The sequence below is a fragment of the Sinocyclocheilus anshuiensis genome, unplaced genomic scaffold (genome assembly GCF_001515605.1).
Source record: "Sinocyclocheilus anshuiensis isolate Anshui unplaced genomic scaffold, SAMN03320099.WGS_v1.1 scaffold213, whole genome shotgun sequence".
Classification (NCBI taxonomy): Eukaryota; Metazoa; Chordata; class Actinopteri; order Cypriniformes; family Cyprinidae; genus Sinocyclocheilus; species Sinocyclocheilus anshuiensis.
Window position 1 is genome coordinate 1,263,018 of NW_015540860.1, and position 12,667 is coordinate 1,275,684.

The following is a 12,667-nucleotide window of genomic DNA, read 5'->3' on the forward strand; positions in this document are numbered from 1 at the left end:
AGCACATGCCCCTCAAAAGGTCTGTGCACGGCCCTGTCCGGGAGTCCCTATTAATGAGATAAGCTGAATCAGTTGTGTTTGGTTAGGAAGAGTTTGAAAATGTGTAGTGTTGGGGGTAAATTAAGTTCCTATAACCCAGGAACAGGGTTGGGAAACATTGTACTACTCCAATGGTTTTGAACCCTGTTCCTGGAGTAGCCCCAACACTCACATGCTCATTTCAGGTCTTGGGAGTTTCTACAAATGAGCTGATGACCTGAATCAGGTGTGTTTGATTAAGGAGACATGCAAAATGTGCAGTGTTGGGGTACTCCAGAAACAAAGTGGCTACATTTACATGCACAATTTTTGGTTCAATCGGACTGAATTCATTCCGATTGATGAATCTGAATGTAGTGTTTACATGAATTGTACATGTTTACATGATAATATTTATTAATTTATGGATAAATATACATATAAACCGCTGTGCCGTGCTGCTCATATTTATCACGCAGTAAAAATGCCCCTCCCCACGCCCAAAACGGGTTGCCTGTGGATGAGAATCCAAAACCAGGACTGGTGGGAGGTTGTCCTGCTCCACTTCACAGTTTCCGAGTGAAAGGAGAGTTTTATAATGACAGGACATGCATTTATACAACACTTTATTCAAAAGGAAGAGCCATTCGTTCCGCGCGTCAAGCGTCATTATGCTATTTCTGCGTCTCTGCACATGCGCAGTCCTTTCAGTTTCGGGGTTCAATCCGATCGAGTGTTTACATGCACTCTCAATCATATTAGAAAAGGAATAAACCACACCCTTCAATCCGATCGAAATTTCATTCCGATCAAGCTCAATCGGATTGATTAAGATGTTTACATTACATTACTTTTCAGTCCGATTGAGCCGTCAATCCGATTACAAATACAATTATTTGGTTGCATGTAAACGTAGCCAGTGTAAACCAGGGGTGCAGAACTCAATTTCTGGAGGGCTGCAACCCTGCAGAGTTTCGTTCCAACCCTGCTCCAACAAATACCAAGTAGTTTTCAAATAGGCCTGAAGGACCTGATTAGCTGCATCAAGTGTGTATAATTAGGGTTGAAGCTAAACTCCGCAGGGCTGTGTAGAAACTCCAGGAACTAAGTTCTGTACCCCTGGTGTAAACTAATTGAGATGGACCACAAGGATTGAGGGTGGCATCTGGGACAGGCTCACAGATAAGTCTTTAGGTTTTTCTTACCAGCGATTCCATGTTCGGCACACTCGCATGCACACACAGAGTTCACGATGGCTCAGGTGACTGAAAATAGTCAACCATGCTTCTCTGGGAGCGATGTGATTGCGTCCATCAGCTAGTGGTAGCCTATCAGGTGGAGGGCAGATTGGAGGTGGCCGGATCACATGGCGCTCCATCTGAACACACTTGGGAGGAGAACGTGCAGGAAGTGGTCTGATTGTAGGTGAACTGCGGTTCAAGCCAAGCGGGGTAATCTGAGGAGGGTAAAAGTGCCGCAGCTCCCAAGATGTCCCATTCATCTCCCTTGCTCTTAAGTGTGGCCGCTCCCCTCCTCCCTCTCCACCTGCTCCTCTTTCAACACCTCCACCTCCTCCTCCATTCCCTGCAGTCCCGTTCCGTAAGCCTCTCTTTGGTTCCTCGTTCTCACTGTCCTCGGGTTCACTCTTGAGTGGCTGCTGGTTCTCATTGGCCAGTGAATGCTCTGTGCGACGGATCTCCATGTTGAGCTGCTTGCTGAGTTCTGTGCTGAGCTGGCGGTTAGGGAGCTTGCGCCGGTGTCGCTTTGCCCGAGCACGTGGTGCCTTCTCTTGAGTCTCACTACCTTCGCTGCTTGGCCCTGCTCTTGGGGAGCTGCACCGTGAAGCATCACTCTCAAGTGATAAGGAGATGTTCTTCAGTGCAGGGCTGCTGTCCCTGCCTCGTTTGCCATTATTGTCCTCCTCCTCTTCCTCATCATCATCCTCCTTTTCTTCCTCTTGGTCTTCCTCTTTCCGGAGGTTGTTAAAGTCCTTTAGGGATCTGAAAGGTGGATCTCTCTCCTCCCTCCTCTCTTTCTCATGTTCTTCCTCTTTTCTTACTGTGCTGTAGTCTTTCTTAAATGAACGACGAGGCGGTTCTCGCTTCTCTTGCCTCTCTTCCTCCTCATCAGAGTTGTCTTCCTCCTCTTCTGTTTTCATGTGAGAGAGTTTAGGAATCAAAGGCTCTTCAGGCCTCCAGGGTTTCTTCGGCTGAAAATATATCAATAAAGTTACTGAATGAAAAAGCTACAGCAGATCTGTGTATGCAAATAATGCATGTCTGTGTAAATGTTACCTTCTTTTTAGCACTAGCCTCGTCTTCCTCTTCATCATCGTCAAATAACTTCCTCTTCTTCCTTAAGAAGTTGGGCACTTCAGATCGTGGTCTTGGCAGGCCACTAGGGCTCAAGAGTGGGGGAAGACGGGATGGTAGATCTTCAGTCTTCAGTCTGGGAGTTTCCTCCCTTTCACTCTTCCTCTTCATGGATGAAGCACATGTGGATGTCTGGTCCCCTTCCTCTCTTCCTGCTTTCTGCTCCCTCAGCAGGGAGCCTGGCAGGTTGGATGCGTACTTAAAGCCTGGGCCCCGTTTTTGCTTGCAGGCCAAAGAGTGGCAAGAAAATACAAAAGACAACTTTATACCTTATGAATGTTATACATTGTTCGCCAAGCATATATTGGTATGATATACTTTCTATGTATATGACATGTATCATATTTTACTGTAAACGTATTTCAACGTTTGCATTAAGGGAAATAGCTTGACAGCCTGTCAGTAACTGAACTGAATTAAAATTATCACAACACATGTCTATTTGCATTATATTTGCATCAAGATCTGGTTTGACAGTTTCCTTATGGGCTTGTCATACTTAATGAGAAACACAGGCCCTTTAATGCTTTTTGTCAAAAACTAAACGGGAACTAAATATGTGAGTTAACAAAAGTTCAAAAAGTAAAATGAATTTGGAAAATTACAAAAACTTATACATATCACCGCTTTACTGTAAACCACATTTCATCTTCATTGTCTCCACTACTTTCTTAAATAGTATCTCTTTTCAAATGCAAATCTTTTTTGTATGCTATCAAACCACTCTACCACTGTTCCCCAAATACTCACTTTTCCAGTCTTCCCAGCGTAATTGCATTTTGGACATTCCCAGCAGTTAGGCAGCTCATCATTTACTACCCCAGCTGCATCCTTCACCTGTATAGGCAAGAGACCAGACTTAGAGCAGAAAAGAGATTATGAAAACACTCTTGCTAAGTATGTGAATGCTCTACACCACCACTAAAGAGGAACTTAAGGGTGTTAAAAAATGTCAGAGCCGCCCACAAACATGCACTTCAGCCCAATCACTTCCTTCTTCTGTGCCCACACAAAACAAAAGAGAGCGCAGTATACACTGCTTTGCTTTAGAACTATATTCTTAGGCTAGTGGTTAGGTTAGAGTTCAGTCAGTCTGACCTTGAGGCAGTTTGGGTGGACAATTTCATTGCAGATGGAGCACTCCATGAGCATGGCATTAAATTTTTCATCTTCATCATCAAGTGTGTCTTCTTTTCCAGCTTCACCGCACACTACACATACTGCTGTATGTGGTAACACGGGCTGTGGAACCGCATGCCAACAATTTAATATCCAGAATATCAACAATTTGGAAAATGTGTGGTTACAAAATACACAAAATATGATAAAAAAAACACTTTAAGGTTATTGTTAAAAATAAATGGAACATTCATCTGACATCATTACAACCTTTAGTTGTACAGTCATACATTGTGAATCTCAGTTTGATAAATTATTAAATGTCTGTATTGATACATTTACATTGCTACATCTACATGGAATTCTGCCAGTTCCTCATACATTTGATCAGGCTCAATGAAGTGGTGAAGGAGAATTCTGGAGGAATTCCAATTCCTTACTTTCAATGAAATTTAGGTTAACAGCCCAGAGTACGGCTAAAGTGGATTCCTCATAAAGACTGCTTCTACGTTTCAAAATCAAATTTCTACAAAAAAAATTTTTGGTCTAAAAATTGGTCTCTCTCATGTAAAAAATGCTGTTATTTTATGTATTGGTTGTGTGACATTTGGTTCATGAATCATCTCAGTGTCTGCTGGAATTGAGTTTCTTACCGCTATACATTGTCTCATAATGCAAGACTGTTTCATTCGACCAGGTCCTCCAAACTTCTTCATGTCCTTACAGAAGTGACACTCTCCACATTCTGTCCGCACACATGCCTCGCATTTTCGACATCGTGTGCGTCTACGGCGAGCTCCAGAGGAGGTCCGATTGGACGGCAGCTTGACCGCTGTTGCAGTGGATGAAGAAGTGGTCGCTGCCGGAGTTGTTGCTGTTGATGCAGCCATTTTGGGCTTGGGTCTGTTGGGTAGCCGTTGCTAATGGGGAAAAAAGGAAGAATGGAAATTAAAATAATATAATAATAGATTACAGCCATGTACAACAAACTGTTGCCAATAAAACGTCCTCACTAGGCATCTGGGAACAGAAGTGAAACGCTATTGATTTTGCCAGTATATTAGTTCAGATTTTTGTTATAAGCTGTTTCTGTATGAGATTTGATGGTAAACATGTAATTTAGCTGTATTTGTGGATGTTAATAAGCTAAACTTGCTGTTAGTTTAATGTTTCCATTAAAACTAGCATGTAAAATGCGTACTTTTAGCCTACATGGTCCTTTTTACCATTTGTTTGACAGAAAAAAATGGCACAGGCACCTGGTTCACATGTGATTAGCTCACTGGTAAAAAATTAAGTGTCGAGAATCATAGGTGCTCTTCTCTAATGACTTTATTCTGTACATTATACAGCTCTCCATGGTTCAAAGCTCAGTGCCTCTTATTGTCTGTTTACCCACCCACAATCCCTGTATGACTCTCCTGCTTGATTTATGCACTATGCTTCAATAATCTATGCTCATATCCTTTATTCTTTCACCCTTGCGATTTACAACATTTGATTGCTATTGTTTATCATCACTTCTAACTCGACTATGCACCTCTCTTGCTAGCTCAGCTGTTGGAATATAACCTATTTAGGAACCTCAATTATGCCTCTCTGTGATTGGGATCATTGTGATTGCTCTCTAATGTAGTAATAAGCAGCAGAAATAGTGGATTCCAGCACATTTGTTCTGGTTACACATGGGATCATATACAGCAATACTTTGGAAATGTAATAATGTTCAAAACAGGCTAGTTGCAAGTAGAAAGTAAAGTTCAGGGCTCAAATCTAGCATTACTACATAAACTCTGGTGCAATACCTACTATATCTTTAAATGAAACTTGCAACAAGGTCAAATCAAAATAAAAAAATGTAATTCCAGTTATCCCATTATAATATATAGCATAACATAGGTTAACATTTACATTTTCTTGGTCATGTTTAATATGCAATTGACATAATTAGCAATATGGCACTGTTTGTAACTGGTATTATGAAGGGAAAAAAGCAGTTTTCACTGGTACCAGGTGCTACAAATGCATGTGCATGTGAACAATTGGTTCTTTATTACATCAACTTGCATTTTTCTTTCACACCGTACAGTAAAGCTAAGATGTAACCATGTCTTATATTAGCATCAATGCAATCCTTATAATCATCACCCTCTCCAGAAGAATCCTATCTTGCCTTCCAGCTCAGATAATGAATACATTACAACGCATGCACAAAACTGCAGTGCAGTAGTGGAAGTCTGTCCTTCTGCAATGTAACCATGGCAACACAGCAGTTCTTGCTGACTGGTGGAGTGAGGGAATACTTCTATTCAACATTTAACTGGCTCAGAAGGGGGAAGTGGTTGACGATTGGGTTTAACGTCAGATTCTTTTTAATGATTTTGTTTCCCATTGCAGACAGTTCCTCTGAGAGACTAAACAGTAGCACTGTAATACTGAAATATACTCAAGATCAATGGTATTATTTTCATCTTGATGGGATGTTTCAGACATTGAGATCAAATGCTGTTGTAGAGCTATTCCTGCCCTTGCAAAATCCCGTGGGACATAATTTCCTTACAACAGAACAACTGGAACACAACCATTCCCAAGCGCTATGTTTCATCATAACAGATTCAGGGAGCTGCAGAGCGGTGCAGGCTGCTTTTGTGCTTTGGAGTGATGCATCACAGCTGTGACCCCTATTCCCACTGTCCGAGTGCAGAACCAAGTATGAGAGATAGTCGTTTCAAAATGAATGCTGCATCACAGCCAGTATTTATCAGCTGTCCAAAGGCTACACATGTGTGAGGACCTAAGATGTAATCTCCAGCTCAAACAAATGACCGTTTGGACTGATGAAGCTGATCCTAGATCAGACCTTTTGAACACAGCACAACACCAGAAGTTCTCCAGTTACTCTTCTATTATACACTGCACCATCAGTGGATATAAAGGATGTGATACCTGTGAGTCCAGCAAAATAAATAAATAAACAAACAGCACAGACTGTACTTTCTGAAGAGGCTCATTCCATTTAATGTCTTCTGCAGGTTGCCTGTAATGTTCAACCAATCAATGATCTGCTATAGGGTCAAGAAGTAATCATTACATCCCAGTGCTCTACAACCTACATCTAGAAACATCAAGTTACATCAGCCAGGATCCTTATTCCTATCATCATGCAATTACACCTAAAGACACGCATTTTCCAGACTAAGTCACACATAATTATTTATTTTCTGAAAAAATCCACATGCATCATCATCTTTTGTGGTTGCGCTCAAGCCCTGCTTGTGAGTTTGGAAATAATAATTGTGCTGTGATGTTCATTCGAGTTATTTTAGTCTCAATAAAATTGACATGTTTGGGCAATTTCATGTTCCTTTCTCGACTGTCCACTTCCTAACAAAGAGGAATCCTTTTAGTGTAAATGCAGCAAAATGAAGAGAAAAGATGCACTTTAGGTGTGTAAATGATGCTTTACATGTGTATTTTATCATTCTTGTGCATCCACAGAGAATGATGGGAAATTAAGTTTGCCTGGCTTTATTGTTATTCTTCAACGATCTTACCATCTTATAATACAACATGAGTATATACTATACTATCAGAGCCGATCCTTCCTATATGCCAGGGGGCCCCCTTGCTCTCAAAGATGATTTAATTTTAGTTTTGTTTTTGAATTTGGCCAGCGGTTATGAAAACATGAATGATCATTTCTTTTAATGCGGTGCGCCATCGCCCTTTCTACGTAAAAATCAGTCAAATCATGTGATAAATGATGAGACTAAAAAAACGAGTTGAAAGTGTACCGAGACACTGAGAGACACTGTTTCAAGCACTTTCCACGAGCATGATTCGAGACGGAGTGAAACACGGACAAATGCATTTCATTCATTCGTTCATAACCACTCATACCCAACCCAACCCCCGTGGGGTTTGCGTAGGGCCCCCAGAAGTCTAGGATCGGCACTGTATACTATAATGCTCAATACTATAGTTATTTATTGACATGCCCCCAAATTTAAAGCCAATTCATTCATGCTCAACACATAAGATAATTTCTGACATTTCTGACTTGAACGCATCACTTACAAATTAAGCATTTTCCTAAAACACTTATTGATGTTGTAGACAGGATCATCCACGTCATCTCGTGTACACTCCAACAGAAGCATAATTACAGTCTGCGTGAATATGTTTGCTCATGGTCATGGGTGAGAGTTTATGTCTAATTTCTGGCACTTTATTGTGCCCACGCCATGACACAAGTAAAAAGACCCAATGAGTCATAAGGCTTCATTGCAATCTAGAAGAATTAAAGCTAACGCCTCTGCACAAGAGTGAGGAACAAGTCAATGACAAAATGTATTATATACACAGATATTACAAATATCAATTTGGTCATTTTGCGATCAGGAAGGCGAAAGGTTTCCACACAAAGATTTTGCAACGGGTTCAAGTTGATAACGTGAATTTACCACGCTGACCAACAGAAAGCAGCTTGGTTTGAAAGAGACTTCTTTGTGAACGGTGCTTCATATATATTGCTACACTATTCACAACTGACACTGGAACTTTTTTGCTAGCAAAATTTTGCTGAAATTAATTAATTTCAATAGGAATTCATCTGAATTCAATAAGGAATTTTGTGTGAGGGGAATATCTTCCCTATGTGGTTTTTGCAATGAGTTCAAGCTGGTCGCGCACAATTTTGCCGAAATTCTGCTAATGTGACCATATATTTAGACCAAACATATGTCTAAAGAGTCTTACCAAATATACCTTATGACTTATAGACTACCTAAGATGAACTCAAACAGGGGGCCTGAGAGCAGCCGGGCCCTCCTTTTGTTCCCCCCACAATTTGCTTCACCCCTCCCCCCCAGTCTTCAACATAGAAACTGTTTTTTAAAGATATGGGACCCTGTTATACATCACGACAAGGATTACGAGATTTGAAATGCACGCATTATTTGTTGTTGGTGAGCAGTGAGCACATGTGGCTTACTTGGTTCAGTGACATCCACATGCAACCTCACACCAACATGTACTGCACCGCAACTAATATGTTTCTTAGTAAATTCAAGAATTTGTTAGCAAATGCACAGGTGCCTGTTGCAAAAGTCTGTATGTTATGCTCTCTTAGAAAATACCTAACCTACAACTGTTCTTAGTTATTTTTTAACCTTTCAGTTCAAATGGATGCAAAAAAAAAAAAAGTTGGTGTACAAACAATTTTCAGTCACAAATTGCTTGTAAATTTCACAATCATTTACACATAAATGTCAAGCAACACATTAAATTAAACTTGAATGTTTGAAGGAGAAAAACTGGAAAAGCAATTTATTGTAAAACATACTCCGATAATACAACTTAAAAAAATCATTTTTACAGTGCAGTCTAGATTTTGTCCTCACTTAAAAACAACAAACCGAGCATGTTGTTCTATTTCCTAGAAAACAGCAGTGCATCTTGGGAAGGGAACTTAAGGGCAACACATGTCCAGTCATGCTGTTGCTTTGAGGAACTTAAGTCCTCTTTTAATACAGTATTTATTCCCTAACAACCCCTCCACATGTGTGAAAGTCAGAGTACATCACAGCCAAAAAAGTCTAACTACTACATTTTACTACTTACTAACTACTACATTTAAGTTCTCCCAACAATACAAAGGAGTCAAACCAATATAAACCACACCAAAACACAATGGTAAAGCAACGGGAACATGCTTTGTTCCCTTGAACAAGCCTTCCTAAAAGAGGCACACATGACTCAAACCAATCACATCTGATAGCTGAAGCTCAGTGGAGACGAACAATAAGACAGAGCCACTCTTCTCTGTTGTATGAGTTTTTTCCCCTTCCTGTCGCATGGAAACCTCTCGTTCTTATACTATTGCAATAAAACAAACCCAGAAACTGTTTCAGAAAGAGAGATGGTGAGGAGGGTGAAGAAAGCAGAAGGAGGTGGAGAAAACACATGCCTTGTTTGAGAGCCATGGTGCTACGAGGAAGGGAACCAGAGAAGGAGGCTAATTGTTTGTGTGGTGTGTATGAGGAGAGAGAGAGTGTGTACTGACCTGTTCGGCTGTATCCGAGTCGTAATCCTCATCGTCGGCACTCAGCGACATGGCCATGGCTGCCTGATCTCATAGCCAGCCAGACAAACAGAACATAGACATGATTACAACCCCCCTAATCACAGTCGCCCGCCGTCTCCTCACCCGATTTCCTTTCTCTATTCCTCTTCCACTAACCTTCCCCAATGTCTCGCTCCTGTTTCTCTCCCTCTCTTTTCCTGTCTGGAACAGGCAGCTGCACAGGAACACACCAGCCTGCTATCTCATGCATATGCACCAGAAAATGAAGACGGGGGAGAGGGGACCTTGGCTCAGCCAATCACAGACCACCTGGCGTCCAGTTACAGGCTTGCCTACAACGAGCACACATTGTACTGTGGGTCTGGGTGGGAGATGGAGGGGGGGAAGGGCAGCACTGCTGCACACAAAGAACTACTGACATTACCGTGCGAGAGCAAGGTCTCGCTCTGCGGGTGATTCAGAGGGTCTGATGTTGCCTTCCTCTTACAAATACAGGAAGTTAGCAGTTGATCTGGGTTTGATAGTTTTTGTCTAATGTGTTGCTGTGCTGTTTTCTGCAAGCATCAGTGCATGAAAGGCTCATACAGTACAGTATAGTGTAACAAGCTGGGGTGCTCATTTGAATGACCAGATATGTCACATTTAGGTGCCTTATTTTTTTTTAGGAACTCTCACATGAGTCAGATTTAAGGAAGCGGGCTTTGTTTGGATCAGCATTTATTTGACTAATATAACCCATTCTGCTGAATGGCAGATTTGGGCATCCACATTTGGGAAGCTGTCTGAACTAAAATAAATCAGTTAAGGGTTAACAATGTTAAGATTAAAATCAAAAGGCTGAAATCTCCAGAACAGCCTGTCGAAACATTTGCATCTATTTAGAAAAATTAAGGGGAAAAAAAAAGAAGATGCCACACAGATACTAGTACAATGTTAATATAAAACTGTAAGGTTTTGACTACAAAGTAATGCCATTTTAGTATCACTGCGATACTACTGCAGTTTTTATTAATTTTTATTTCATTTTTAGTTAAAGCTTTAGTAATTTTTGTGTATTTGTAATTTTTATTATTTTTTCCCTGTCTATATACTTTGTATTACTTTTTATTTCAGCAACTAGCTGAAAATATTTTAATTCATATTTTATAATTATATTTTATTTGGTGTCAGTTAACGTTTATTTTATTTAAAGTAACAAAAATGTTTTTTTTTTTAATGGTTTTAGTTAGCTATAATTACCCTGGCCAAAAGTCCAATTACACAACAATATTTTTTTTTCATCTTGAATAGATGAATAATTTGAAAATAAAGGGTTAATTGTAATTTCATGCCAGCTTTGAATTTTGTAATTTTAATTACAATATTTAGTGGCCAAAACTATGCTTAGGTATTTTTGTATGCTACATTTTTGCTGTATCATTATTATTATTATTTTTTATATTTTATAATTTCTTTGAAGCCACATAATTTATTTTTGCATATTTTTCTCCCCAAACCACTGATTTAATTGCTCAACTCAGTCTTTGTTTAAGCGTTATAAATAGGTTCTATGATTGCCCTGACCAATGAAACCTTTACAGTTCCCTGCAGGGCGTGGTTTGAGCTTAACCCTGGTTTGGTGGAAAAAATCCCACTTTTTCAAAAGCCAATACTTTATAGGTAAGTCCCCAAGAAAATAACTTTATTTATTCACTGTGCTAACTAACCAAGTTCCTTGCTTATCTACCCTGCACTTCCATGACTGTCTTCTCAGGAAATTGCAAAATTAATTGCGAAATTTCATAATCTCTAATAAAAACTTGCCATAGCTTTATATAGTAACACTAACTACAGTAACTATGGTATTCTAGTGATAATGCTAATTCATGCAAACAATTAATGCAACCATTTTATTAGGCCTACAATTATGGCAATGTAATTATAAAACCTGTATTTGTATATGCTGCTATTTTTATTAACAAATGACCTAGTTTGTAGAAACTACGGTTACATTGATTTAACCATTGTAATTGGGGTCCATTCATGGTTTGACCTGTGGTTATTATGGGCTTATAACAAATACCACAGTATTGGTTATGATGTAAAACCTACAGTAAATAAAAAAACCCCCAGATATAATTACATATAAAACTTCATCTCAGTTTCTTAAACACAATAGCACCCATCTATATTGGGCTGTGAACCTCCTCATCAGTTGTAAACCAGCTATAAACAAAACAAAACCCCACCAAATTTGAGGTAGAGAGATTACCTTATTCATTCATCATACAGATTCCCAAGGCCAGTTCAGATTCTGCAACTGTTAAAGAAAAAAAGAAGACAACAATAAGACCGGGGGGATTAAGATGAATTTTATGGAGGACGAAACCTGCAAAAACAATAAATAAATAAATAAATAAATACACAAATAAATAAATAAATGTGTGTATAAATACACAAATTATTGTTTAAATACATATAGAAATAAGTAAACATGTGATTAAAGTAGGCAAATAAATAAAATAAATTGGTGGGCAAAAGGAAATGCTAAACTCATCCTATTTATTTTCCTTTGATCACTCATTTATTTCTGAATGTAGTTCTGCATTTATTTCTCCTCTGCACAACATGCTAATAAGAGGGTAGCATGGACTTGCTCGGGTCTTGTGATAGCTGGGGGCGCGGCTTTCCCGCTGACAGGAGATGCATGGTGTAAATCCAGTATAGCCTAGTATGTCATGCCAATAAAGCAATATGAATTGAACTGAGTTGAAATCAATAACTGATTACTAAGCAATTAGATTAGATTATTATCTGTCTTTCTTTTTTTCAGATCGAATGCCATCAATGCAGGAGGTGGTTTCATGTGCCTTCCAATGACAGACAGCCAGTTCAAGAGGGCTCAAAAGGTATAAATATAAAAAATCTAAAAGGTGTGCATTATAATTGACACCTACATGAACACTTTACAGTTGGTTTTATGCCTGTGAGTCATTCTCCTCAAATGCTATTGAGCTTTAAATTATGGCATATTTTGTGCTTGAGCCCATATTCGTAAAGAAAAAAAAGCAATATTTACATATGATTTGACAGT

General features: G+C 39.4%; 1 protein-coding gene across 4 annotated transcripts in view; it reads right to left on the reverse strand.

Annotated features, from left to right (window-relative positions):
- Positions 1-12,667, reverse strand: part of LOC107687979 (lysine-specific demethylase 2B-like) — a 17,487-nt gene that overhangs the window by 3,934 nt on the left and 886 nt on the right. Inside the window, exons 2-8 of one of the 4 annotated variants that reach the window (XM_016485504.1) lie at positions 11,846-11,893; positions 9,574-9,636; positions 4,163-4,429; positions 3,489-3,632; positions 3,141-3,248; positions 2,313-2,612; positions 1,224-2,227 (exon numbers count right to left, since the gene is read on the reverse strand). In XM_016485504.1, the coding sequence (XP_016340990.1) occupies positions 1,224-2,227; positions 2,313-2,612; positions 3,141-3,248; positions 3,489-3,632; positions 4,163-4,429; positions 9,574-9,636; positions 11,846-11,854 (1,895 nt within the window). In that variant the 5' untranslated portion in view covers positions 11,855-11,893. Of the gene's footprint in view, positions 1-1,223; positions 2,228-2,312; positions 2,622-3,140; positions 3,249-3,488; positions 3,633-4,162; positions 4,430-9,573; positions 9,927-11,845; positions 11,894-12,667 lie in introns of those variants that run through there. The other 3 variants (XM_016485506.1, XM_016485503.1, XM_016485505.1) reach the window with 3 other exon arrangements.